Source organism: Cnephaeus nilssonii, assembly GCF_951640355.1.
Source record: "Cnephaeus nilssonii genome assembly, chromosome: 21".
Lineage (NCBI taxonomy): Eukaryota > Metazoa > Chordata > Mammalia > Chiroptera > Vespertilionidae > Cnephaeus > Cnephaeus nilssonii.
The window spans coordinates 8,072,088-8,098,642 of record NC_137092.1 but is presented as its reverse complement, the minus strand read 5'-3'; the positions used below and the strand labels follow the sequence as shown (position 1 = coordinate 8,098,642).

The 26,555-nt window shown below is 48.2% G+C and overlaps 1 protein-coding gene across 1 annotated transcript in view; it reads right to left on the bottom strand.

Moving 5' to 3' along the window:
- MAGI3 (membrane associated guanylate kinase, WW and PDZ domain containing 3) overlaps positions 1 to 20,015 on the bottom strand; it is a 138,233-nt gene extending 118,218 nt beyond the window's left edge. Inside the window, exon 1 of the mRNA XM_079761200.1 lies at positions 19,179 to 20,015. Within this exon, the coding sequence (XP_079617326.1) occupies positions 19,179 to 19,497 (319 nt within the window). The 5' untranslated portion in view covers positions 19,498 to 20,015. The remainder of the gene's footprint in view (positions 1 to 19,178) is intronic.
- Between the last annotated feature and the right edge of the window lie 6,540 nt (positions 20,016 to 26,555).

Sequence of the window (26,555 nt, the reverse complement as noted above, 5' to 3'; positions counted from 1 at the left end):
CCCCCCGCCCCGCCAAATCACAATGGCTTTGTGAAATGGATGCCAGACAATCATTCTCCAAGTTTGCAATTCCCAGGGGCACAGAGAACAAAGGAAACCCAGCCCCCCTGACCCAGGCTCACAGCCCCCCACGGGCCCCTGTCTACTTTGATCTCATCCCTGTCCCTTTCCACCCCTCCTGACTAGGTGCCCGCCACACCGGCCTCTCTGGCCTGTCACACACCAACTTCCTACAGGAAGGCCTTTGTGCTTGCGATTCCCTTTGGCTGGATGTTAAAAACTCGGGGCCAGTCCAGCCGGTGTGGCTCAGGGGTTGAGCATCGACCTATGAACCAGGAGGTCATGGTTGAATTCCTGGTCAAGGACACATGCCGGGGTTGTGGGTTCTATCCCCAGTAGGAGGCGTGCAGGAGGCAGCCGATCAATGATTCTCTCTCATCATTGATGTATCCATCTCTCTCTCTCCCTTCCTCTCTGATATCAATAAAAATGTATTTTTAAAAACAGCTTCTGGGAGAGAAAGGGGCTTGGCCGAGTGGTCTGTGAGGACCCCACCCCAGGCATTTCAGTAAACGTAGGAACAGCTCAGTGAGGCTGCAGCACTACTTACCGATAGGGGGCTCCACATAAGCACAAAAGAAATTCTGACCATATCCACTCATCTAGCCAGGCCCCAGAAATTAGAAAATGACCACAGAAGAGCTGTGAGCTTCCAGTAACATCTGTACAGCTGCCTCTTCAATCACCACCAGTACCAGCGGTGGAGAAAAATAGTACCTCAGAAGGTGAAAAGTTTGCAAACTCGGGTAATGAGAAAAATTATCCGTATTTCCACTTAGTATGTTTGTAATGGTATTTCTATATTGTTATTTATCGTAAGAGGTTACTGAATACATCAAAATGCTGATGAAATTCTCATGTGCATTATAACGCTTGGACAGTGGATTCGTATGCTACAATTAGACAGTTTTTATTCTTTCATTTAGTAAGGAATTAGCCTAAGAGATTATCTGTTGGCCCTTCAAAAAGACCCATTTCCAATCGCTATTCTTTTCAATGACTTTTTACAAGACAGTGTGTGGTTTGCTACCTGTAGTCCAACTGGAACCTCTGGAACAAGGCTATCAAATAAACAGTAAAACATCATCCATCTAGGGACCAACCGAGCTCCTGGAATATTTCCAAGTCCAGAAATAGAAAAAAGAATCACATACACACGCATGTTCCAGGGGTAAAGAGCCGCCCCCGAGAGTGTAAGGAAGGACACACACACAAACAGCAGGACCCTGCCCTAGGTTCTCACTGACCCCGGGCCCCAGACAACCCACGCGGGACAAGTTCCGCAGCCGCCACTGGCCGGCGGGATCTGCGCGGCTCGGGTTTTCCCGGGGAAAGCAGAGACGCGTGGGAGAGGCGATCGGCACCGAGAGAAAACAAAGCCGGAGAGATGGGCAGAGAGCGAGCCGCGGATCAAAGGCAGCGGAGGGGGCCGGGGCTGGGAGCCACCGACACAGACAGTGCACATCAGCGGTCTGCACCTCAGCGGCTCCTACAGGCACAGGCAGGAGCCACGGGAGCTGAGAGAGATGCCAGCTCCTCCTACCCCCGGGGTTCTGGCCCTGAGGCTGGGGCACTTACACAGGAGCAAGCCACTCTGTGGATCAGCAGCTACCATCGTCTGGGCAATGTTTACAGATGAAAAATGCCTCAGACTAAGATATATGTATATTTATGTAAATAAAAATTCAGATACGTATTCATAATAATCATCCCTTAACAGAGATTTCAACCTTATTCTAACGTAGCATGTGTTGGGGGAAGGGTGGGGACCTTGAACCACAAGCTGCGGCTATCCCCTCTGGAAATTCTCTATCTCACGTCTTTCTCCCTCATTCACCTCCATGTCTAGCCCAGAAAATCTGAACCCAAACTTTTAACCTACCGCCTCCTCTCCGTGAGAAAAGGGCCCATCAACATGGTCAGCAAAAGAAAATTCCAGAGTGATGTCAAGGTAGATAACACAGAGGAACTCACAACTTCACCTAATTCCAGGGGCGGGAGGACAACAGGGCTGGCCCCCTGGGGGCCTGGAGCTGGAGGAAGACTCCAGAATGATTCTGGGCCTGGGAAGGAGGAGCTGCAGCCCCGCCCCCGGGGGCTCTGCTGTCATCCCTGCTCAGCCTGACGTCACGCATCAGTTTTCCTGCTTACTCACAGGTCCTTCCCCCAGGATTTTAGTTTGTGTGCGGTTCAGCGTGGCCTCTACAACCTTGACTCTTGCTCCCCAGCCCCAAAATCGGTGGTGCGTTTGGTAAATGCTACCAACTCCCACCACAGCCGTGAGGACAGAGCACAGGAGCTGGGGAGACAAGTGCAGGAGCAAGCCACTGCACAGTATTCCTACCATACAGGGACATACATGCAAAGACACGCAAGAGCACGGGTAGCCGTAAAATACGGCAAGATTAGGAAATGATGTAAAGGCAAACTCGGAGAAACAGTAGAATGGTGGTTGATTGTCAGGGGCTGGGGGTGGGGCAAATGAGGGGAGTTGGTAAAAGGTACAGACTTTCAGTTATAACATGAATAAGGCCTGGCGATCTAACTGTAGAACATGGGTCTACAGCTGATAAGAACTAGTCATGTGCACTGAACAATGCTTCAAGTCAACACATACGACGGTGGCCCCATCCTACATAATAAAAGGGTAATATGCAAATTGACCGCACCTTCGCTACACCCAAGCCACGCCCACCGGCCAAAGCCACGCCCACCGGCCAATCAGGGCGAGTATGCAAATTACCCAACAAAGATGGCGGTTAATTTGCATACGCTGAGGGAGGGAGGAGTGAAGACTGAAGACAACTTAGAAGGAAGAGGGAGGAAAAGTGGAAAGCAAGGTGGCTGCCAGAGGGAAAGTGCGGGCGGGGCAGGCGGCAGCGGCATGTGGGTGCAGGCGTAGCAGCCGCAATGGTGGTGGTGGCAGTGGCGGCGGCAGCGTGCACGGCCGCAGCGGCCGCTTGCAGGATTCTTCCTGCAAATGGGATCCTAGTAAAGTTATAAAGGAGCTGAATTTACTGTAAGAAATGGAAGGATGGGTGGTTCTGGAGGCATTTTATTATCTGTGGGGCTTTGTCAGTAGATTCCCTCTCACAGCACCTCAATTTTGAGTGCAGACAGCGGAGGAAACCAACAGAACAAAAAGGCAATCTACTGACTAGAAAAAGATGATCTGCAAATCATACATCCGATAAAGGGTTAATATCCAAAATATATAGAGAACTCGTACATCTCAACAACAACATAAACAACCAGCCGATTAAAAAAACGGGCAGAGGATCTGAATAGACTTTTTTCCTAAAGGACACACAGATGTCCAACAGGCACATGAAAAGATGTTCAACATCACTAATTATTCGGGGGATGCAAATCAAAACCACAGTGAGATATCACCTCACATCTGTGAGAATGGCTGTTATCAAAAAGACAAGAATAAGTGCTGGCAAGGATGCAGAGAAAGTGATCCCTCCTTGTACACTGTTGGTGGGAATGTAAATTAGTACAGCCACTATGGGAAACAGTAGGACTCAAAAATTAGGAATAGCCCTAGTCGGTTTGGCTCAGTGGACACAGCATCCGCCTGCAGACTGAAGGGTCCCGGGTTTGATTCCGGTCAAGGACACATGCCCGGGTTGCGGGCTCGATCCTCAGTAGGGGATGTGCAGGAGGCAGATGATCAATGATTCTCTCTCATCATTGATGTTTCTATCTCTCTCTTCCTCTCCCTTCCTCTCTGAAATCAATAAAAATATATTTTTTAAAATTAAGAATAGAACTATTATATGATCCAGGTTCCACTTCTGGGCATATATCTGAAGAACAAGAAAATACTAATTCAAATAGACATATACATCCCTATGCTCACTGTAGCATTGTTTATAACAGCTAAAATATGGAAACAATCTAAGTGTCCATTGACAGAGAACTGGATAAAGAAGATGCAGTACATGTGTAAATGGAGTCGACTCAACCATAAAAAGGTCAAATCCTGCCACTTGTGACAACACGGATGAACCTTGAGAGTATTACGCTAAATGAAATAAGCCAGACAGAAAAAAAGACAAATACTTCATGATTTCTTTCACTCCTGTGGAATATTTTAAAAAATGAACCACCACCAAAAAACTCATAGTGACAGGTAACAAATTGGTGGTTACCAGAGGGGATGGGGGTGAACGGGAGGGTGAAACGGGTACACAAGGTAACCGTATGGTGACAGATGGGAACTAGACTTTTGGTGGTGAGCACGACGTAGTATATTCAGATGCTGAATGGTAATGTTGCACACCCAGAACTTATATAATGTTGTAAACCAATGTTCGATAGAAATTTTGAGTGCACACATTATATCCCAACCGGTCAGCCAGTGAGTGGCCTGTGTCAGCACAGAGGAGCCTGGCCCCCCCACCCACACCCCCACCCCCGGGCCACACATTCAGAGGGTGCCACAGCCCTCAGATCTCGTGGGACGGTCTTCGGAGAACACTGCTGTAAATTCCTTGTTGAGAACCTGAGACCCTGTACAAGGCCACAGGTCCGCAGGAGCGACCCTAACAAGCATCACGTGCCACTGCCACTTTAGCAAAAGCTTTCTCTGGCGTGGGGCCAGCCTGTCCCTGAACCTCGGAAATTGCCCTGACCAGTTTGGCTCAGTGGATGGAGCGTCAGCCTGCGGACTGAAAGGTCCCAGGTTCGATTCCGGTCAAGGGCATGTACCTTGGTTGCAGGCACATCCCCAGTAGGAGGTGTGCAGGAGGCAGCTGATTGATGTTTCTCTCTCATCGATGTTTCTAACTCTCTCTATCCCTTCCTCTCTGTAAAAAATCAATAATATATATATATATATATATATATATATATATATATATATATATATTCTCAGGTTGTAACAATGTCAAGCACAGGTGAGTTTTACTTCTTCCATCAGTTCAATGCCAGAGAGAGTCCTTGGTGTCAGATAAGGTCAATGGAACCAAAAACTCAGCTCTACACCCTCTCCATGCTGAACACCCTCTTTTGTATGCATACCACCAAGATCCTTAATCTGACCACTGCTCCAACATGCGATAGCCAAAACCACATTGCCATGGCAATGCCCTGTGCCCATTTATTTAATTATAATTTTTTAAATGTCTGTGTTGGACAACTAACTCGCCAAATTCCTGACAACTTAACAGTCTCAGGAAAGAGTACAGCCAACCCCAGCACATCACTGCAAAACCTCTCATCTCGAGCTCCGACTCCTAATTGGAAATTCCTCCCATTCTGTCTTAGTTCCAATCCCCAGGAAGGAGTCCGACTGGCGCCATTCATCTTTTTAAGCCCCAGAAATCGCAAGTTGCTGACCAGCCTATGAAGTGGCTGCTTCGGTTGAGATGTCTGCAGGCTGCAGGGGAGGCTGAGATCAAGTGACATAAAACGTAGATGTCTCAGCAGCAGAGACAGCAGGTAGGACAGACACACGCCAACCTAGTACAAAAGGTCACTACCGATGTTAACAGTCCATCGGCCATGATCACGCCAACGACAGGTCCCTACAAAAGGAGCAGCTCGCAGAAATCACCGTTGTCAAGAAAGGGCTACCTGGCGCTTAAAATCCTGTATTTAATAAGATGAGTGTCTGGAAGGTTCAGCGGGCACTCAGCATCCACCTCCTTCTAGTAGGCCTTCCAGAAATGCAGACGTTGGGAAACTAAAAACTGTTATTTGTCCAGACTCCTTTACAGCTAGCATTCAGGCTGCAAACTTGACGCCACCCGTTAGGGTGCAGGACACAAAATCAGAGCCCCATGGGCCTGTAGTTTTAGCTGCTTTCAACTTAGCAAAGAAGGTCATGGCCATGCCCCTGCCCAGTGTCCAGCACTGAGGGTGTTGAGGACAGTGGCAGCAGTGCCAGGTTCAGCATTCCAGCATCGAGCCACCCATTCAGGGGCCTCAAGGAGAAGTTGTCACATCCGCGGCCAGACACTACATTCCAAACTTCAACAGCTACGATGGCGACAGCAATGACTATTGTCATCGCTGTGATCACAGCCACAGTGGCATCTTCCTGCCGTGATGTCAGGGACACCCTCCTCACTGCCACTTCCCTGACCATGGCAGAGGTGGCAGCTCCCGTGGCGAGTGGCTGCAAGGTGTCCTGGAAGTCATTCTGAGAGGCCTGGCCTGGAGCCCAGCCCTCCAAGCCCCACAAAGGTGCCCTACGCAGCTGACTCCCTCCATCACCTCCTTTTCTCCTCCTGCACTGAACCCTGACTGAGGCTGCAAAGGCTGCTTGTAGCAAGATTTGTTTCATGTCTACAGTCGTGTTGTTCTTTCCCAGACATGCAACAGATCACCATTCCCATCCGTTTCACCCACAATTCCCATCGTTTCACCCACAGCGTGACTACGGTCTCCCCATGTTGCCTCCTCATCCCCTTTCTTCAGCATGCCTCCCACATGCGCACCCCTTCTCCTCTGCGCTGCCAGCTCGCGGTGCCCTGAGACATGGACTGGTCCTGGCCCCGCAGGGGCACAGCCCTCCTTTCAGTCACGTCAACCATCACCACAGCCAGACAAGCTCAGGGACCCTGAGTCAAAAGTGCCCTCGATGGTCCATCTACCACATCCCTGAGCAGGCCCTGGCCCTAAAACTCACCCTCATCCTCCTTCTTTCTCATCTTCCTCCTCTGTCAGCCCCTGGTCAGGGGGGTATGGAGATGGGGGTGGGGGGGAGGGGCTAGGACTGCAATGGCAATCTCCACGTGGCAGCATCCATTTACGAGGATCCCACGGCGAGCACTGTGAAGACCATTTCTGATGGAAAAGATTCGTTTTCAAAGCTAATCCAACTAACAAGAACATTCGGCTATTGGGCTGGCTCACCCTTTCCTGATTCTTTAAATCTTAACCATACGCTGCAGCATTACAGGAGGCTAAAGACGCCCTGGGAACCTGTGGCACGTAATGATGCACACGCTTGCCCTGTGCTCCCACTCCTGGGTCACCCCTCCTCCCTGCCTCTAGACACGCCCGTGCGGTGATGGCCTCACCAACCGAGTCAGCAGGCCCCACGTAATCCCAAAAGCACACAGATTTCATAAAGAGACAGACATGTTGAGCAGATTCTTTTTTTCCCCACACTCCCCCCACTACTTCCTACAAAAATTCTTAGGCCCGAAACCAAAACAATGAAAGGAACCTGCACTCTGGTCCCCGCTCCGCCAGCTTCCTGCTGCGAGTCCCGAGCAGTTACCTCGTGACCACGCCTCCAGTTGCCCATCTGTAACCAGGGTACTGGGTGGATGGCTATGGTTCCTCCCAGGTGACTGACTGATGACTGTAAGCCCAAATGGGAAACACGACAGCACGCACACTTCAAGAATGAGAGCTCCACACCAGCTCCAACTGCCTCTTCAAAAGGACCGCCGTCCCGTGCGGTCCTTCGGGCCTGAACAGGAGAGAGCCACTCGAACACGAGGAGTTCCTCCCTGCCCGGCTTGGCAAGGTCTGGCTTAAGCGACGTGTACTCTGACAAGGGTCTGCACACTCACGGAAACGTCCTCATTCCCACGCATCAGAGCGTCTCTCAAGGCTTCCTGCCCCCGGGTAAGTGGGCTAACCAACACCGTCCTGGGAGGGAATTACAGAGCAAGCGGACAGGAAGCAGGAGAACAAGATGCCATCTCCAGTATTAAGGATACAAGCCCTCAAGGATGTGTCTCCTAAGAGTGCCCGGGCTTCTACCCAAACCGCGGAAAATACTGCCTCGCTAAGGCAGCAAGAAGTGATGCTAACGTTGACGCTTGCTAATTCTTGGGAATAACTGACTTATTGTGCAGGTTAGCTGTACAGAGGACACTGCACGGCCACAAACTTTGTTTCGGAATACAGCCAAGCAATGGAGCTTTTGTTTTAAGCACTTGCCCAGTGTTTCACCAGGTTTGACACCCACTCAAACAACTCAGAAGTGTGGGGGTTTTCATCTTAATAGAGAAAGAGGAAGTCAGGCAGATTTGTCAGACATGGTGAAATAATGCTCGCTGGCAAGCGAGGGAGGACTGTTGCAGCTCACGGTCCTCCCTGGGAGTCTGTGTGACCTTCGCTGTGTCATCTCTCCGAGCACGCCTCCGCTCTGTCATGGGTAAAAGGGAGGCGAGGATACCCGGCCCATGGCGAATAGCAATATACCCGTTTCTTTATAGGCAACACATGTGTGCCAACACGCAGGTCCTTATAAGCCAAAGGAGGGGGGTGTAGGACACCCCAGTATATGGCTGTTGCTTTGGTGGCAGCTAGTATTATCATGACAAGGCCCCAAGTCGGAATAGTCCGATTAGACTGAGAGCAAGGTTGTCAACTGACAGTTGCCACCACAGGGAGTTTGAGGTGTCATTTCACTCGTCAACAGCACAATGTGAGAGAGAGCGTTAGTTAGCAAATCTAATCCTATTCAAAAGAATTCAATTTTTCATTAGCATGTGCATTCCAACAAAAATTAAACACCGAAATCAGTGAATAGTATCCTTAGCTAAAATGAATAATGTTTTGACACTGTGTTCTGTCGAAAGACAGTGAGGTGGGTTAAAACACAGTTCTGTGAGCAGAGGTAAGGAAGTTCGTATTATTGTAACAGATTTCATGGCTTAATTAGGCAATCTATGGAATTAATGTTGGAGAAGTCGGATCCTAGCAGGTGATTTTCCACAGAAATCCCAAGGGAACATAACCCAGTGTGAACATACACAGGCCCTCCTATGATTCTTATTGATACCTCACACCCAGTTCCACGGATGCTCATTTTTAGGTGCAACACGTGCATTTACCAATAACCTACCAGCATTTAACCCTCTCTAAGGGCCCAACTACCAGGCTCAACGGCAAAGCTGCTGCTGTGCACGCCATTCCCAAACGGAAGGCTGACATCACAATTGTTTTTATGGCACCAAAGTTGAAGACATTAAGTAGAATATAAAAATCTCTCTATATAAAAGCCAAGCAACCGGAACAACGGAACAACCAGAACAACCGGTTCCCTATGACAAGCACTGCAGTGCCCAACCGGCCAGATTGGGCCCGTCCCCCTCCCATGAGCCCCCCCACAACCTCCTGCGGCCCCTCCCCCAGGCCGGTCCTGCCCCCCGATCGGACTCCCCACCCCTCCCTGCCGCCAGCCTGGCCCCGATCGGCCCCCATGGGGCGGGCGGCCAGCCCCACCCGTGCACGAATTCATGCACCGGGCCTCTAGTAGTGTGATAAGATATTCAGGGTACCCACCCCTCCCTTTCAGCCCTCCACCTCCACTCCAAGTACCTCTGTGCCCCCGCACAGGGCAGGCAGGAAAAAAACTTAACGAAGGTGGTCAGACGTTACCTTGCAATGCTTGCCAGACAAGTGTTTTGATGATTGCACAGATACCACATTACACACTTTAGCAGTGTTTCTAAGTTAAGAGTCAGTGAAGTGCTTCCTTTATGTGTAAAGTCCATGAGATCGTGGGCAAAAAGGTATCATTAGGGAACCAACCCTCAGAAATAATACCATAATAATACAGTTTTTAAAAGGCCATTGTTTTAAAAGCAAAACAGCTTGAGAAGCAACGACTTTAGAATTTCACTTTCAAAATGGTACAACTCAGGGGTGGGCAAAAGTAGGTTTACAGTTGTTCATGTGGAAAAAGACATGGAGGTTATGGTTATTACAATAGCTTCATTAACTCAAAAGACTGTCACAGTGCAACTATGCATCTACTTTTGCCCACCCCTGTATTACGGTTAAAAAACTGCATTAACTAGACTAATAATCATTTTCTCAATGAGGTGGTCCTCCCAAGTAGCCCATCTACCTACGAACAAGCAGCATTGATCTAGAGAATCATATTTGACATCAAAAAAATTCAAAGAAAAACTACAAGCAGTCCTTTTAAATTGTGCATATGAAGGTATTATTAACATCCCAATTTCTTTTTAAGAAACAGCATTTAGATAAGAGCCACTTTTTAGAGTTAAAGTAATAAAAATTGTAATATTGCTCTAGCTCAGTGGTCGGCAAACTGCGGCTCTGTTGACTAATGAGTTTGCCGACCACTGCTCTAGCTGGTTTGGCTCAGTGAATCGGGGGTAGGCCAGTAGACTGAAGGACCCCGGGTTCGATTACAGTCAGGGGCATGTACCTCGGTTGCAGGCTTAATCCCTGGCCTTGGTCAGGGCAGGTGTGTGAGGCAGCTAAATGATGCTCTCTCACATCGATGTTTCTCTCTCTCTGTCTCTCTCCCTCCCCCTTCACTTTCTTTTTAAAATATCAATGAGAAAATATCCTTGGGTGAGGAGTTAAGAACAACTGTAACAACAAAAAAGATAATATTTTAGGAAAATTGGTGTCTTGATTTTGGTCTATAGCCAATATCTGGTTTATAAAAAAAAATGATAGTTTTATGAAAACTGTGTACTGCTGTTGGTTTCAAAATAAGAGAGATTAAATGTTTTACAAAGAGGCCAATTCCTCCAGCACTGTCTCCCAGCATCCCACCTTTTAAGGATCTACCCCTCCCTTCTCTCCTGGGGTTCTGGTCCGGTTATTAATCATTGTGCTTTCTATACCAGCTGCAGGAGTGGACATGGGACCAGGCCTGGCCAATCATGAAACCCCACTGCCCTCGCTCCACAACTGGTCCAAGAGATGGGCCCTGGGCCAATGAAAGTCCCTGCAGGAGGTTTGTCATTGGATTCCAGGAAAAAAAAAAAAAGATGAGAAGCATGACTTGGATTCAAAGTCACCTTCCCTGCTACCCTGAGAACAAACCGAGAAAGAAGCCAACCCAGAGGTAAAGAGAGTCCAGTGAATGGAGGGTGTGAATCGAGCTGTTCATGTCCTATGCCTGCGTTGTCATGTATGTAAGCCAATAAATGCCTTCTTGGCCTAAATTCCTCTCTACAGAGTTTCTGTCACTTGCTACAGAATCCTTGCAAGTACATAAACTGGATTGTGAGTGAGGAATTGTTTTCCCTTCTTGCTGAGATGCAAGCTACATCTCACAAGATGCCTGTGGTAAACCGGATAGCCACATCCAAAGAGCAATATATTGCCTGGACTACTCCATTCAAGTGGATTTTTAAAGTCATTTTATTAGAGGGGGAAAAAAGCCAATTTCGCTTAATTCTATTTGAGTAAGTTAAAAACAAAGCATTTATGAATAAAGACTTCTTTTTGCCTTCCTTTTGGAGTATTTTCATTTAGTAAAACTACTTCTGTTAAATGTCCTCGTGTAGAGTAAAATCCTCTATTTCCCAGTCTTCCTCAAGCAAGAAAAATAGTTGTGTCTAAAATTCTCTGCCAAACACACACACACACACACACACACACACACACACACACACACACACCAGCACAGAGCCTAAGAGGCCTGCAAGTTTTAATTCATAGATCAGTCACTGTTCATATTGTAAACCCAAGACGAGAAGGGAAGTCTCTTCATGGAATAGATCATAATGAAGCCCTGGCCAGGTAGCTCAGTTGGTTACTAACCGTTAGAGCATAGTCCTGATATGCCCAGATTGTGGGCTCAACCGCCCCCCCCCCCCAAACAGGAAACATAACAAGAATCAACCAATGAATATATAAGTAAATGGAACAACAAATCAATGTTTCTCTCTCTTCCTCCCTCTCCCTCCCTCTTTCCCTCCCTCTCCCTCCTTTGCTGAATTTTTTAAAAATATATAGTAATTTACTAAACCTGAAGCAAAATTTCTTCACATTTCCCATTCTATAATAGTTTTAGAAGCCCTAACCTCCATATAAATTATAGCAGAAAAGTTAAACCCTCTATATTTCTTATTGAGGCTCTAAAACAGTATCTCTAGTATAAAGTGTTAATGAAACGAGGTATCCTATGATCTGTGCCCACTGTCTGTCTTTTTTTTCAGGTATTTCGATATGTCACAGGTCAAATTATGGTCCCCAAAATGTAGTCCATGCCCCCTGGCCATGCTGGTCTGACTGAAATGGGGGGGGGGGGGTCCCCTGGGAACCACTGTAACAGCTGCATAAGGATAAAATGGCTGGGATCAGGGGAGTGGAGATATATATGCGCTACCCTTTCCACTGCAAGTCAGTCAACTGTGACTACAACAAAAGAGAAGGCAGGGTCAAAGTGGGAACACATTTTCAGCTCCCTTTTTACTCGACTAGCAAATTGTGTTTTCCCATAAAATTGGCTAGGTTTCTGAAGCAACCCAAGAAAGCCTGTTAACCTGAAGGTGCAGTGCTAATGGTAGTATTTCATCCACATTATGGGCTAAATGAAAATACTCTAAGCACTACAAGTTGAATAAGGTTGAAGGTAGAAACCGCATTAAGCACCTGACCAATATTATTTACAGAAGAAAAAACATTTCCAGTTCCAGCTTTAAAAAAAAAAAAAAAGTCAATAGGAGACACTTACTAGAACTACTTACACATGTAAATTATTAATATGGTCGATTAATATAGCTTTCCCGCTACTTTCCAATTATTCTATAATGTGGATTTTGTGCTTTTATACAAAATACAATTATATACACACACAAAACTACTGCGATGGCCATACTATAAACTCTTCATGTTACAGGTTCTTTGCAGGCGTTTTTTCTCTCCTTCACTTCTTACTTACCACTGAGCTGATCTTAATTCCATTCAACCAAAATGTATCCATCTTTCAAAGCCAGGCTGAGTCCAAAATTATTCACTATTTCCTCTCCAACCAGCCAAGTCAGAAAACAAGGGCAGGTGGCAAGGACCACAGTAAAAGATAAAAGGAACTTCCACAAATGTACTATGCACGCTCAGATGAGAATCATTTCTTAGAATTAACAGATGGTTTTAAAACAAACAAACAAACAAACAAAAACAACAACAGATCTCTTTAAAGTAAGCAAACGATTTCATCTGGTTTTCAACAAAAAATGGTACAATATAAATCCAATGTATAAAATACAGGTTATATCATGAAAAACACTGTAAATAAAACACAGTATTATCTTAAGGGTAATTTAAATTTAAGGGTTTTTCAAAAGATAATTTTGTTTTTATTTGATTGCCCTCTTTTTGTAATGACTTGAGAACACCAAATCCTAAGATGCAACTACACACCGTTTTCAGAACAGACTAGGCAACAAATTCATTAGTTTAGCTTCCACCAAAATTCATATGAAACTTTTTTTTTAAAACTGATTTCAGAGAGGAAGGGAGAGAGAAACATTAATGACGAGAGGGAATCATCGATCAGCTGCCTCCTGCATGCCCCCTACTGGGGACCTAGCCCATAACCCGGGCATGTGCCCTGATGGGATTCGAACCATGACCTCCATGGGTTTATGCTCAACCACTGAGCCACAAGGGCCGGGCATATGAAGCTTGCCTAGAGTTTTATTTAAGAACTGCGACAAAGTGAAAAAGAGAATATGACTCCAGCTACTCCTTACCAATGAATCATTAAGCTCCCAATAAATTGTGAGCTTCTTGAAGACAGAGACTATTTCTGACTCATATTTATATTTTATTTTTTTATATCGCCAGTGCTACCTCACATGGTGGACACACCACTAAATGAGGAGGGAATGAATGTGTGCCAGTAATAATATAGCTTTTTTATGTTCTCTTTATAAAGCAAAATAAGCATTTTTTATAAAAACATTCTGAATAATATTTGTCCAGGGAGAAGGAGAGCGATGAATGTGCCTCTCTTCCTCCTAGTCCCTCCCAGCACCAGCCTCCAAGCTCCTGAGGATCTTCTCCTTAGCAACAGTTTTAAGTGAGGATATTCATGCTCTCCACCAACATGTCGTATTGCAAGGACATTATTTCCCAGAATGTTAGAGGAGAAACAAAAGCGATCAATTAAGGAAAGGAGACACAGTTCTAGTCTTCGATACCAAACATTTATCCCTTCTCACATCACTGGGAATTGACTTGGAAACTGGAAGTTTGAAATTGGCAGGTGATACGGAAACGGTTCATAAACGTGGAATTCTAGAACACACCCCCTCAAACACTACGTGCCCACAGGACTTACCAAGCCCCTGGGGTTATACAGGAAAGCCACGCTAGGAAACGATTCTCCCGAGATGACGCACTGACTGCGGAAGGCAGATTCTTGAACAAATGTAGGAGATTTGATTTACCATCAGTTTATATAAACTAGAGGCCCGGGGAAGGGGGAGGAAGTCACTGAAATTTGTCTATTGTAATAAGAGGGGGTGGGTTTTTGTTGTTATTGTTGTTTTGTTTGCTTATTTTTGGTTAATTCTCACCCGAGGATATTTTTCCATTGATTTTTTAGAGAGAGGGGAAGGAAGGGAAAGGAAGGGAAGGGGAGGGGACGGGAGGGGAGGGGAGGAGAGAGAGAGAGAGAGAGAGAGAAACATCGATGTGCGAGACACACATAGATTGGTTGCCTCCTGCCCACCAACCAGGGCTGGGATCGAGCCTGCAATGCAGTTACGCGCCCTCGATCAGAATCAAATCCGCGCCCCAACCCTTGAGTCCAAGGGCCAGCGCTCTAACCAATGAACCAAACCAGGTAGGGCAAGAGGTTTCATAAAGTACTTCTCAGGATCTTAGAGGAAAAACAGTTTATACAGGGTGTCCCCCAAAAAAACGTAACCAGTACACACACGTTAACAGCTGAAAGCTCAACTTGGAAAATGAAATATGTGTATTTTAATAAACACTGCCTTTATGATTATTCAAATGTGTGTATACATTTTTTTGGTGGGGGACACCCTATATTTTCCAAGGAACACTGAGTAGGGTGCCAAGAAAATCAGTTTCAGCGTTAAACTGAAAAAAGTAAAAACGATCTGAAAATTGAAAGGGCCAAATGTTAAGTGTCTGTTCTGCCACTAGGGAATAAGCCCAGAACTCAGGAGTTGCATGTGTCAACGAATGGAGCTCAGAATTTGAACCTTGGGTTATTAAGACTAGCTGTAGACCCCCCCCCCCCCACCCAAAAAAAAATGCTACCAAAATTTGAGACAGCAGGAAAGTTTCAAAGTTCAAGTTTATCAACGTTGGATGCTAGTTTTCCTCACAAGGGCTGCCTCACCCAATCTCTAGTTTCTTTTCCTTAAAAAGGGGGAAGGAGAAAAGTTTGGATTGCAAATCTAGGAGGCTAGCAATTAACTCTAATTTCTCTCACCCTTCTCTTCTTCAACTATTACAACCATCTAAACAAAACTCACCACAAGTCCCAAATTACCCACTCAACAACAAAAAACAACGAAAAGATCCAAAAGTGAGGAAAGGGGTAGAAATTTTAAAAGTATACTTTGAAGTAAAATCAAAGAAACTAATCTTGGTCACAGGACTATACCATGGATCAATTTCATCAGAAGTCCAAAGTTCAACTTCCTTTACTATGAAGACAACACAAAGTTCAAGTGAAAACTTTTTGCAGAAAAATAAACAACAGGGTTGTAATTAAGAAACAGGTGACTAGTTGGTTCAAGAATAGGTGGAATAAGGATTCTCCTAGAAGAAGCAGGAGAGTACTGATGCTGGGTAGTTATAATAATACTAAACAAGAATTCAGTCAGAAATCCCCCAACTCTCACAGGAGAAGCCTCAAATTAGGAACCACATTTTAAAGAGTGACTTTCAAAGCTCCTTAAAGAGTATAACAAAGGAAAGTAAAAATCAAAACCCCAAATCAAAGCTAGACAGTCACTGCTGGGAAGAACACTAAGTAATCGGGGTGATGGTGTGGCTTTGTCTGGACTCCTCTTAAGATCTTCTAGAATCTAGATGAAAAGGAGCAAGCTGGAAAAATCAGCGCTCAGCAGCCTACCCCACAGCCCAGCTCACCCCCACAGCCTAGCTCACCCCCACGGCCCAGCTCATCCCCACCGCCCAGCTCATCCCTCCACCACTCAGCTCACCCCCACGGCCCAGCTCACCCCCACGGCCCAGCTCACCCCCACGGCCCAGCTCACCCCCCACCATCCAGCTCATCCCCACAGCCCAGCTCAGCCCCACGGCCCAGCTCACCCCCCACCATCCAGCTCATCCCCACAGCCCAGCTCACCCCCATGGCCCAGCTCACCCCCACGGCCCAGCTCACCCCCACGGCCCAGCTCACCCCCACGGCCCAGCTCACCCCCACGGCCCAGCTCATCCCCACGGCCCAGCTCACCCCCACGGCCCAGCTCATCCCCACTGCCCAGCTCACCCCCACGGCCCAGCTCATCCCTCCACCACCCAGCTCACCCCTCCACCGCCCAGCTCATCCCTCTACTGCCCAGCTCATCCCTCCACCGCCCAGCTCATCCCTCCACCGCCCAGCTCTTCCCTCCACCACCCAGCTCACCCCTCCACCGCCCAGCTCACCCCTCCACCGCCCAGCTCACCCCTCCACCGCCCAGCTCACCCCTCCACCGCCCAGCTCATCCCCACCGCCCAGCTCACCCCCACGGCCCAGCTCATCCCTCCACCGCCCAACTCATCCCTCCACCTCCCAGCTCACCCCTCCACCGCCCAGCTCACCCCTCCACCGCCCAGCTCACCCCTCCACCGCCCAGCTCATCCCTCCACTGCCCAGCTCATCCCTCCACTGCCCAGCTCATCCCCACGGCCCAGCTCACCCCTCCCCCATGGACTCTGTCCGAAGACAATATGAGATCATGCCCCGCTATTACTACATCTTATAGCATGGTTACATTTACTCTGGCATTGTGCTAGTTTCTAAAAGACATGTTATGAATATAGTTTAACGGAGAGTTACTAACAGAGACGAGAGACAGAGTGCTAAGTACACTTGTCAATACTTATTAAAGTGAAAAATCCATTTCTCTCCCAAAGTTGGATGAAAGGAAGAAAAACAAACAGTGTGCAGGCCAGGTTCCTTCCTCAATACCCTTCCTCTGTATTTTCCTGCTTTTCTAATGTAAACCCAACAGTACAGAATCTTTGTCTTCTCTGGAGGTAACATTTATGCGGTTTTTAATCACAAAGTTCTATGAATAACTTCTTCGAGTCCTTAACTTCTGATATTTAAAGTCGTGTGCTTACCCTGCAAAAATCTTTCTATTTTATAATAAATGTTTAAGCAAAGTCATTTAAGAAAGACATTTAACATAATGCTTAATATGAGGCTATTAAGAAATTAACAATACTATTTTTAAGAGATTAAAAATTTGTCATTACAACTTGCCTAGAAACAAGAATATTAATCTTAGATGACACACGGTGGTGCCCTTTAGAAATTCCCGACCAGGAATCGAACCCACAACCTTGGCGCATCAGAAGGATGCTCTAACCAACTGAGCTACCCGGCCAGGCCAAGAGTAAAATGTTATTGCTCTACAAATGTCAACTACATTCTGGGATATATGATGTTTACTCCCCACAAATAATATTACTAAATACACTCTAAATTTGAATTACCGTACTTTCTTAAATTTGGTATAAAGGTTGAGAAAATGTTTAATATGCAGACCAGACTAGTATTAATTAAAGATACGCTCCCCACTCTATAAACTTCTTCCTCCACCAATCAACTCTTACAGTATTTTTGAAAATAAGTTATACTCTCACCTATGCCCCAAAGCAAAACACAAAGCCATGATGCCCATGTTCTCATTAGTCCCTGACTCACAGGGTTTGAACTACCTGGCACATAGACCAGTAAGTGCTGGGTATATAGTATTTTGCACATTCCAGACAGAACCTGACTGGCCCCAAAGCCTCTACCCTCCACATATGGCTCCAAAAGTTTGAGTTAAGAAAGAATTTTTGAATTCACAAATCTATACAGGAAAAGATGTTAAACTCTTCCAAAGTTTTCAAAATGAACAGCAATAAAAAGAAAACCTCACACAAACGGATCAGCTTAAAATGAATATGCCGGAACAGACCATGTGAAGAGAATCTGCGTGTCAGGCTGCAGGCACATGTGAGTGTGTCTGCATATACATACACCCACCATATATGCACATGTGTATAATGCACCATGAACCATCAGTTGCAATGAAGCTCAAGGACTATTAAAGAAGTATTTCCCGAGCTGCTAAGAAGGGGGTGGGGGTGGGGTGGGGGTGGGGGTGGGGGAGGTGGGCACATAAGGAAAAGAACATGTTACATTTTTCTCCAGAATTTTCTAGCATTTTTGCGGTAAGGGATGGACTGCTCTCTCTAGCCCAAGTCACAATTAAGCAGCCCATCCTATCCTGATGCATTGTGTATGCAGTCCGGCACATTCAGCAAAAACAGTCTGATTTTTAATAACGTTGTCGTCTTAATTCTCCCTCCTGCAAACAGCTCAGAAAACAGAGCTCCCTCCTACCCATGCTGAAACCGACCCACTCTTGTCCATTACAAATGCGTAAGGACTAGTGCAGACGGTCGGATTTTACGGCTCACCGGCAGAGCCCGGCTTGGAAACTGACAAGACATGTCATGCAGCGTAACGTTGTTTTGCAGCCGATTTTACTAGCATCAGAGACACCGGGGCAACGAGGGGGCCCTTTTTGCCCACCCCTTCCATAAGATTCTGTAAAATCCAACCCTGACACAAGATTTCACTCTGCGAGGCACCTAGGTCTTCTTCCTTCGAAACCCAGACTAGTAACAGCTCGCCGCAGGCACACACCGCGCTCGGTCGCAGACACCATGGGTGCCCACACACCTGCACCACCTGGGCGGGCAGAGGCGCTGCTGGGGCGCAGGCAGCACCGGAGCAGCTGAGCTCCCCCAGGTACGCCGGGTGGTCACCTTGGCGCAAACTGCCAAGTCCCCTTTCCCTGTCGGAAAATGCGCCAGACTGTTCCAAAGACCATGCTCCCATCAGGAGGACCTTTTCCACAAAGGAGAACAGAGAAGGGCTGGTGTCCACTCGAGCCCCAAACTCTGCGGAGGGAGACGGAGCTACAGACGTAGGCCCCCACCCCCGGCTTCTGGTCGCGATCCCGTGACAGCTCCCAGAGCAGCCCCGCCGAGCCGAGCCGAGCGAGAGCTCAGTTTTCCCGGCGGCAGAATGGGATCCCCAGCGCCAGGGAGTCCGGCGCACCCCGGAGGGCTGAGATTTCCAGGGACGATTAAGTGGCGGGGAGGGGCCGCCGCCCCCAGGACGCCCACCCGGACCGCCCCTCCCCACGGAGACAGCGTACCAGGCTTCACGGTCTTGAGACGGATGGGCTCGCGGAAGTGGCGGATGACAGCCAGGGTGTCCCGGTGGGTGAGCCCGCTGACAGGCGTCCCGTTCACCTCCAGCAGCACATCCCCGGGGCTGGGCGCCTTGCCCGAGAGAACGCAGCAGGTGCCCCCGCCGCCGGGCTCCTCGCGGAGCCGCCCCAGGTAGGGGAACTCGCCGCGCTCCGCGCCGCCTCGGATCTCCACGCCCAAGTCGCCCGGGGGCCCGGCCCAGGACACCACGCACTCCTGCACCTTGCTCAGCCAGTGCTTCTTCTTCTTCAGCGTCTTCGACATCCCGACCCCCGCTGCACCATGGGGGAGACCCCGCGCGGGCGGCGGGCGCCCCGGGCGGCCCGCGCAGCCCGGCGAGGGGGGCCTCGCCGCTCCGGCGCCCCGTGGACCACAGCCCGCTGGGGGCCCGGCCACTCCAAGCCTCCGAGACGCCCCTCGGACGCCCCTCCCGGCAGCGCTCCTCGGGGCTGGCCGGGCTCTCCCTCGGGCTAGACAGCGGCGAGGAGGAGGGGATTGTCCCCAGGCGGCTCCGGAGGGGTGTCGGGCGGGGTCACCGGCGACCGCTGGCCCCCGGGGTTCTGCGCCCCAGCGGCGGGAAAGGCTGAGGCGGAGGGGCGGGGAGGTCAGCGGGGGGAGCGCTGGGGCAGGAACAATCCGTCGGGGACGCGCAGAATCCCCACAGACCGGTCCCTGGATCGAAGGTGGCCGCGCCGCTGCGGAGCTGGAGCGCGGAGACCAACGCCTGCCCGAGCTGCCAGGAAACTGCCGCTTTCAAACCCGCCGCAAGCTCCTCCGCCTCCCCGGCCCTTCCCCCGCCCTCGCCGGCCCTCCCCGCCCGCCCGCCCGCCCCTCCCGCGGCGCCCGGCGCGCTGCCGTCACTGGCCGGGCGCTCGGGACTGCGCCCCAGCACTCGACACGCGCGCGGAGGATTGGCCCCCGGCGGGCAGGGGGCGGGCCCTCGCCAAGGGTGAGGACCACCGATTGGGTGGCTGGAGTGAAGGAGGCGGGCGCTAGGATGAGTGAAGTTTAGAGAGGGTGGGAAAAAGAAGTTTGAAGAGCGAAGGGGGGGCGGAAGGGAGGGGTAGGGGAGTGGAACCGGCTCCAGATTGCAGGGCCCAGAGGCCCTCGGGCAGCAGCTGGAGCCCGGAGTAAACTCGGATCGGGAAGAGAGATCCCAATCCCCGAGGTGGAGGCGTGGCTGGCGAGCCGGGCGGAGTCGGGGCGGAGCCTGCAGGAGGGGCACTGAGCCCTGCGGCTGCACTTTGGACCTGAGACTCCTTGCTGAGTCCAGGGCCAGAGGTGGCTGGGCCTCCACGGTGGCCTGTTACAGCCGATCCACTTACACGGAGGCAATGTTTCTTGCTAGTTCATTCATTCAAGGAATGTTATTGAAAGTCCACTGAGGCAGGGACTCTGGAGTCCCTCTGCTAAAAGGTAGAGTCCCGGCACACTGCTGTGTGCCCTCGGGCAGTTAGACCACCTCTCTGAGCGGCAGCATCCTTAGCTGAAAAATGGAGATGATTCTACCCCTCCAAGTTGTTGGGGGAAATGACATTCGGTGCATATAAAATATCTGCATCGGGCCTGGGAGGGGCATGGATGCCTTTTAGCCATTTGTTTGCTGATGATGATGATGATGATAAGGATTACTTTATGGCAGAAATTGTGCCAGGTACTGGGGTTCAAGGATAAGGAAAACAGAAGCCCTGCTCTCAAGGTCACAGTCTAGTAGGAGAGACTGACAAGTAAGCCGGCTGCCTGAGGTGAGCTGGGGTAGCGTGGAGATAGAAGGTGGAGTAAGAACTAGCCTAGTGACTGGCAGACCTGGGTTAGCGTCCTGGCATGCTACTGCCTTGCTGTTTGACCTTGGCCAGATCTCAGCTTCAAGCCTGCACACCTGTAACGGAGGTGGAGGGAGAACCAACATTGAGTAAAGGGCACCTTAAGTCCCTTCCAGCACTAAGTTTCCAGAAACTCTTCTTGAGCTCTCGTCTCTCCCCTGGTTTGACTCACACTCCTCTCTGGCTTTTAAAAAATCCTGTCCTCCGCAGCCCCAATGCCATCTCTTCCAGGTAGCCTTTCCGGGTTTTTTTGTCCTCAGGTGGAAAGTGTTTTCTCTGAGCTATGATAGTCTGTTTCCCCTTTGCACGTGACATTTAGGTGGCCTCCTGCCTCCCTTTAGAGCAGGCGTCCTCAAACTGTGGCCCGCCGAGGAGATTTATCCGGCCCGCCGGGTGTTTTTGCCGTTTTGTTTTGTTTTGTTTTACTTCAAAATAAGATATGTGCAGTGTGCATAGGAATTTGTTCATAGTTTTTTTTTTTAAACTATAGTCTGGCCCTCCAACGGTCTGAGGGACAGTGAACTGGCCCCCTGTTTAAAAAGTCTGAGGACCCCTGCTTTAGAGGCTCGGGGAGGCCCTTAGTTAATTCCACAGAATCTGCCCCCATCCTGGGTAGGCTGGGTCAAGCCAGCTGCCACCGCTGCAGTGATTTTGTTCACACCATTGTATCAGTCAGGGCCTCGCAGGAAACAAATGGTACTTGACACAGATGTGGGCAGGGTAGGAAACCACAAGGGAATGCGGAACCCTGGGGCTACACGCTCCCAGGTCTGTGGAAACACGGGGAAAGGAACAGTCAGGAAAACTCGGCACAGAAAGGGCAGCCTGACAGACGCCTGTGACCTTTTGTCCAGTAATGGAATCACCCGAGGAGGAAGCTGGGAGATTTATACCGCACTCACCTCCCTCCACCAGGCTCTTGCTGGTACATCCTGATGGCCAAATCCAACCGGAAGCCAGAGGGCAGGTCGGCCTTTTGATGCCGTTCACATCAGTCAGACACACACAGAAGAGGAAACTGCCTCTGGAGACAAAAAAAGAGGGGGGGGGGGGGATGTTTAGCACCGTTACGTGGACTGCTCAGATTTACCCAGATCTGAGACAACGCTGGAGTATTTCTCTCTGAACTACTACCTACACTGACGGATTCCGGGATGAAATCTTGATTACCTCCCCATCATCTATTTGTGCAGCAACTCTGAGAAAACACCTTTTCCTGCCCAGATCATATCCATTAGGCTACCTTTGTCCACAAGGAATAGAAGAGTCGACTAACAGAAGCTTAGAGTATGAGGTTATTTACTACACCTTTAACATGCTATTCAGATATCTATAATAATAAAAGCGTAATATGCTAATTAGACCAGACGTCCTTCCGGAAGACCCTCCAGACGAAGCCGGGGCTGCGAGGGAAGCCCAGGTCCTGGGTGTCAGAGAGAAGCCAGGGCCGGCAGCTGGGGAAAGGAAGGCCTACTCTTGCATGTATTTCATGCATCGGGCCTCTAGTAAGATATAAGCATTGCTAATCACCTTTAGAATTCTGTACGTATTAAATACACCCATCTTTGTAAGCTTGGGCTCCGTTTTTTTAAATACGCTAGAAATAAGCTGTCCACCCCAGCGAATTGATTCTGGTAGGATACTGTTCCGGAAATGACTACATAATTAAAGGAATCACATTACAAGCGTCTATCTCTGATATGGTGCCTAACCTAATAACATAACCTAATAAGTTATGGCTGATGATCTCCAAGGTTTCTTGGGACTCCCTCTAGCCACCTAATCTATAGAGATACACAGACATATTTCGATATGCATACCCACGAGCTGGGTCCCAAGACGGCTGCAAGGCTCCAAGGAACATAAGTATCACAGGAATGACCGAAAACTGGAAGAGGGGAAGCGAGTGTCTCCTTGGCTCATTTTCTCCCCATAAATCAAGGCAACCTTTCCACCAAGGCCCCCAGTAAGACCTCCCCTCCAGCTCATTAGCCAGAACTGCCCAAATGCCCTTTCCTAAACCAAAGATGCAAAGGGTAATGGAGACCCTCATCCAATTCCACCCTCTGAGCAGAAGAGGACCCAGCATCTCCTACACCACATAGCTACACAAGACGTGAAGAACACTAGGCGGGCTCGTAGCAAACGTGCAGAGGGGAGGTTGGCTTTTAGGTAAGCGATCATCCACAGTGTCCTCCACAAATACAAGTACTCAGCATGGATTGGCCTCTACTTGGGGGCGGGGAGGGAGGCGCAAGGTGGGAAGCTTGGTTTGTTTTATAATATTGTGCCAAGTGTTCCTAATGCGAGTTAAATAAATGCAAGTATAGATTTCCAATTTTTCTGAAATGACCCATGCTCAGTGACTCCTCTGGACAGCCAGCGTGGCCTGGGATGGTGATGCAGCTTGCACAGCCAGCAAGTTTGGGGCCATCACTCACATCGGCGTCTATGTGGGTAATGCCCTGTAATGGTGCATGGCTCTGTTACATTTCATTGACGTGTTAGATTCTCACGAGTTTCTTTTCGTGGAAACCTGAACCTCTTGTAACTGCAAATCAAACCTGCATTATTTCGATGAAGTCATTCTCAAGTATTAAGGTGGCAAGGGATGGGGGAGAAGTGGTGTGGACAGATAAAACAAATATTTGCCTCCCATACAGAACACGTCTCTGGTTTTTATTCCCACCATTATCATAAAATCCCCTTGGATTTAAAAAAAATTCTGATGCACAAAAATCTTTCACTGGCTTAGAAAATGTTCAGATTTACCTGGACCGTGGTGGAAATGATAGATATAACGTTGTCTAACATTAACAGCCTAACCAAATTCAGTATTAATGATCTCGGGTATCCTTACATTTTATTAGCATTTGAATTTGGCCTAGGTCTACGGGCTAATTTGTATGCTAATGCTAAGATAGTCTCAATTACCAAAGCAATAGCATGGAACATTTTATTTCAGTTAAACTAATTCATTGTCTAAAATCTGGTTTACTTTGTTTCATCCATAAACGTGCATTTTTTTTTTTTGCCCAGAAGTGCCCTTACCTGCAAATGATAAAGTGACTCCAATCATCACAGAGCATTAGAAACATTCAACATCAACTACAGCACCAACATCAGAGAAGAGGGTTCAGCAGTCAGATGTCAGGTCTGGCTAACAAAGCAGGGCAGAGAGAATACTGAATGAAATAGATCATAGCAAAATACCCATCTTCTTATCTTTCAGCTTAAATGCAACCTCCTACTCAAAGACCAGCCTGGATTCCTACTGCTGGGGGCCATCTCTTCCTTCTTCAGAACCAACAGCATACTGTCACCTACGTGTTTTCCTTTTCCGTGGACCTCAAGATTCTTGAGAACATTCGTGTCATCCCTCACCGCCCCCCCACTGCCCCCGCACCCCCCCTGCACTGGGCTGGGCACTTTGTCTTCAGTATCATTTGCACACATTTGTTCATTCATTTCATTCAGACAATAGAGAAAGAGAGAGAGAGAGAGAGGCCCAGTTACCAGCAGGCATTGTTTTAGTTGCTGGTTTACAGCAAGGAACAGACTTACAAGGTCCCACCTTTCAGGGGGAAAAAGGAAGTGTAGGGGAGAAAAAGGTTTTTTCCTCAACCCTAATCTTAGGGTCCCTGGCTGGGTCTGAAAAATAATGGGCACAGATTAACAGGAGTAACACATACTAACTTATTTAATATAATTTTAATGTGACACCGGAGCCTTTATAAGGAAATGGAGACCTGAAGAAATGGTTAAACCCGAGTGTTTTTATGCTCTTGATCAAGAGTTGAGAGTCGTGGAAAGATATAAAGGCAGAGAGTTTGAGCTAAGTGTGGTAACCTGGGGGGACTCCGCCAGGCCTGTTTGCAGGATTATTCTCGATCTTTCATGCTGGGGATATGGATGCTCCTTTCCTTTGGGTATAGGGAGGCACCTATCCCATGAGCGAGCGCCTTATGACCTGCTTCAGAGCAGAAGGGCAGGGAGAGAAGGTCAGCGAGACCTTCCTACACCTGCCATTTGCCCAAACTCCTTCAGCTTGAAATATTCAACATGCCACGGTGTCCTACTGGGGTATCGTGTCCCGAACCCCGTCAATAATAAACACGAAACAGGTACATGATCAAGATCATTTCCAGTAGTAATAGTATTATAATTAAAAGAGAAGATGAACCAGAACGAAGTGATGGGGAGTTAGGAGAGGCGGCGGCCTATCTGAGGTAGGGGTCATAGAGAAGGTCTGGCTAAGAAGGGGACAGTTTTGCTGAGACCTCAAGTGAACACCCGAGACCTGAGGCAGCCCTGTGTCTGAGTCTGAGGAGCAGGAATGCTAGTGGCTGGAGTGTGGCTATGCAGGAGAGAATGGTAGGAAAAAAGTCAGAGAGCTGGGCTGCAGGCCAGCTCACACACAGCCTTTGTCAGGCCAAAGGAAAGGAATTTGAATTTTATTCGGTGCATAATGAGAGGTTTTAGGAGAGGAGTGGCAGAATCTGCTGTACATTTTAGACTGATGGCTCTGATTGACAGATGGAGAAGGAAGGGGGTGACAGCCGAAGCGGTTATCCTAGATGGAAACCTGGCAGAAGAGAAGGCACCCCTCACACGAGGAGTCAGCGACTGACGATGGTGGCATGGACCAGAGCAGAGAAAACGAAGATGAAACTTTGTCGAAGACACCCTGGAAATCAGAAATTATAGTTTTAATTTCCTAGGCTGATCACGGTTAAAGAAATATGTTACAATTGCATTTAATAAGAAGCTTTGTGGAATGTAATTGCTTTGTTGAAATGTCCCTTCACAGTAAGATATGAAGGAAGAAGTTAGAAAATAAAAAGTGGGGGAAATTCTTAATTAAGTTTAAATTTATACAGTCCTTTCTTTTGTTGTGTTTCGGAGACGAGCATCCAGAGAGATGGAATGTTAATTTCAAGGGTTTTGTTCAACCTCTTTAGGGAAGTCACATCCAACCAAAACATCCAATGACTTTAAAGCTGGCGAAATAACACAGATCGTTCTTTTAACCTACGGGTTATGTTGTTATAAGAAGTGAGATTTGCTTCTTGACTTATGAAGGAACTCACAGGCTTTGTTTTAAAAGAGCTCTACCACCATATAAAATCTTTTAGGTCCTTTACTAGTTGGAAAACTTCAGGCCCTTGAGTCTGAGTTGCTCATTGAAGACAGAAAGCAAACGACCAGTGTCTTTAGCAGATTCCAAGGCAAAGCATGAGGTGAAGGTCCCGTTCTTCAATAGAAGGAAAATTCTGACTTACTTGGCTAAGCGTAGATGAAGTCTTTCCAAATGCACACTTTCAAATTTCACAGCAAAAAGGATTGGAAACACACCCCAGGGGCTTAAAATAAATACACCCCATTCAAACACGGGGTACCATGGCCTGTCGTATACTTAACAAAAGTATCCAAATGAAGTCCGTGGTTTTCTTCATTCAAAAAATGTAGAGTGATCTTGTTGGATTTGGGGGTCCGGGA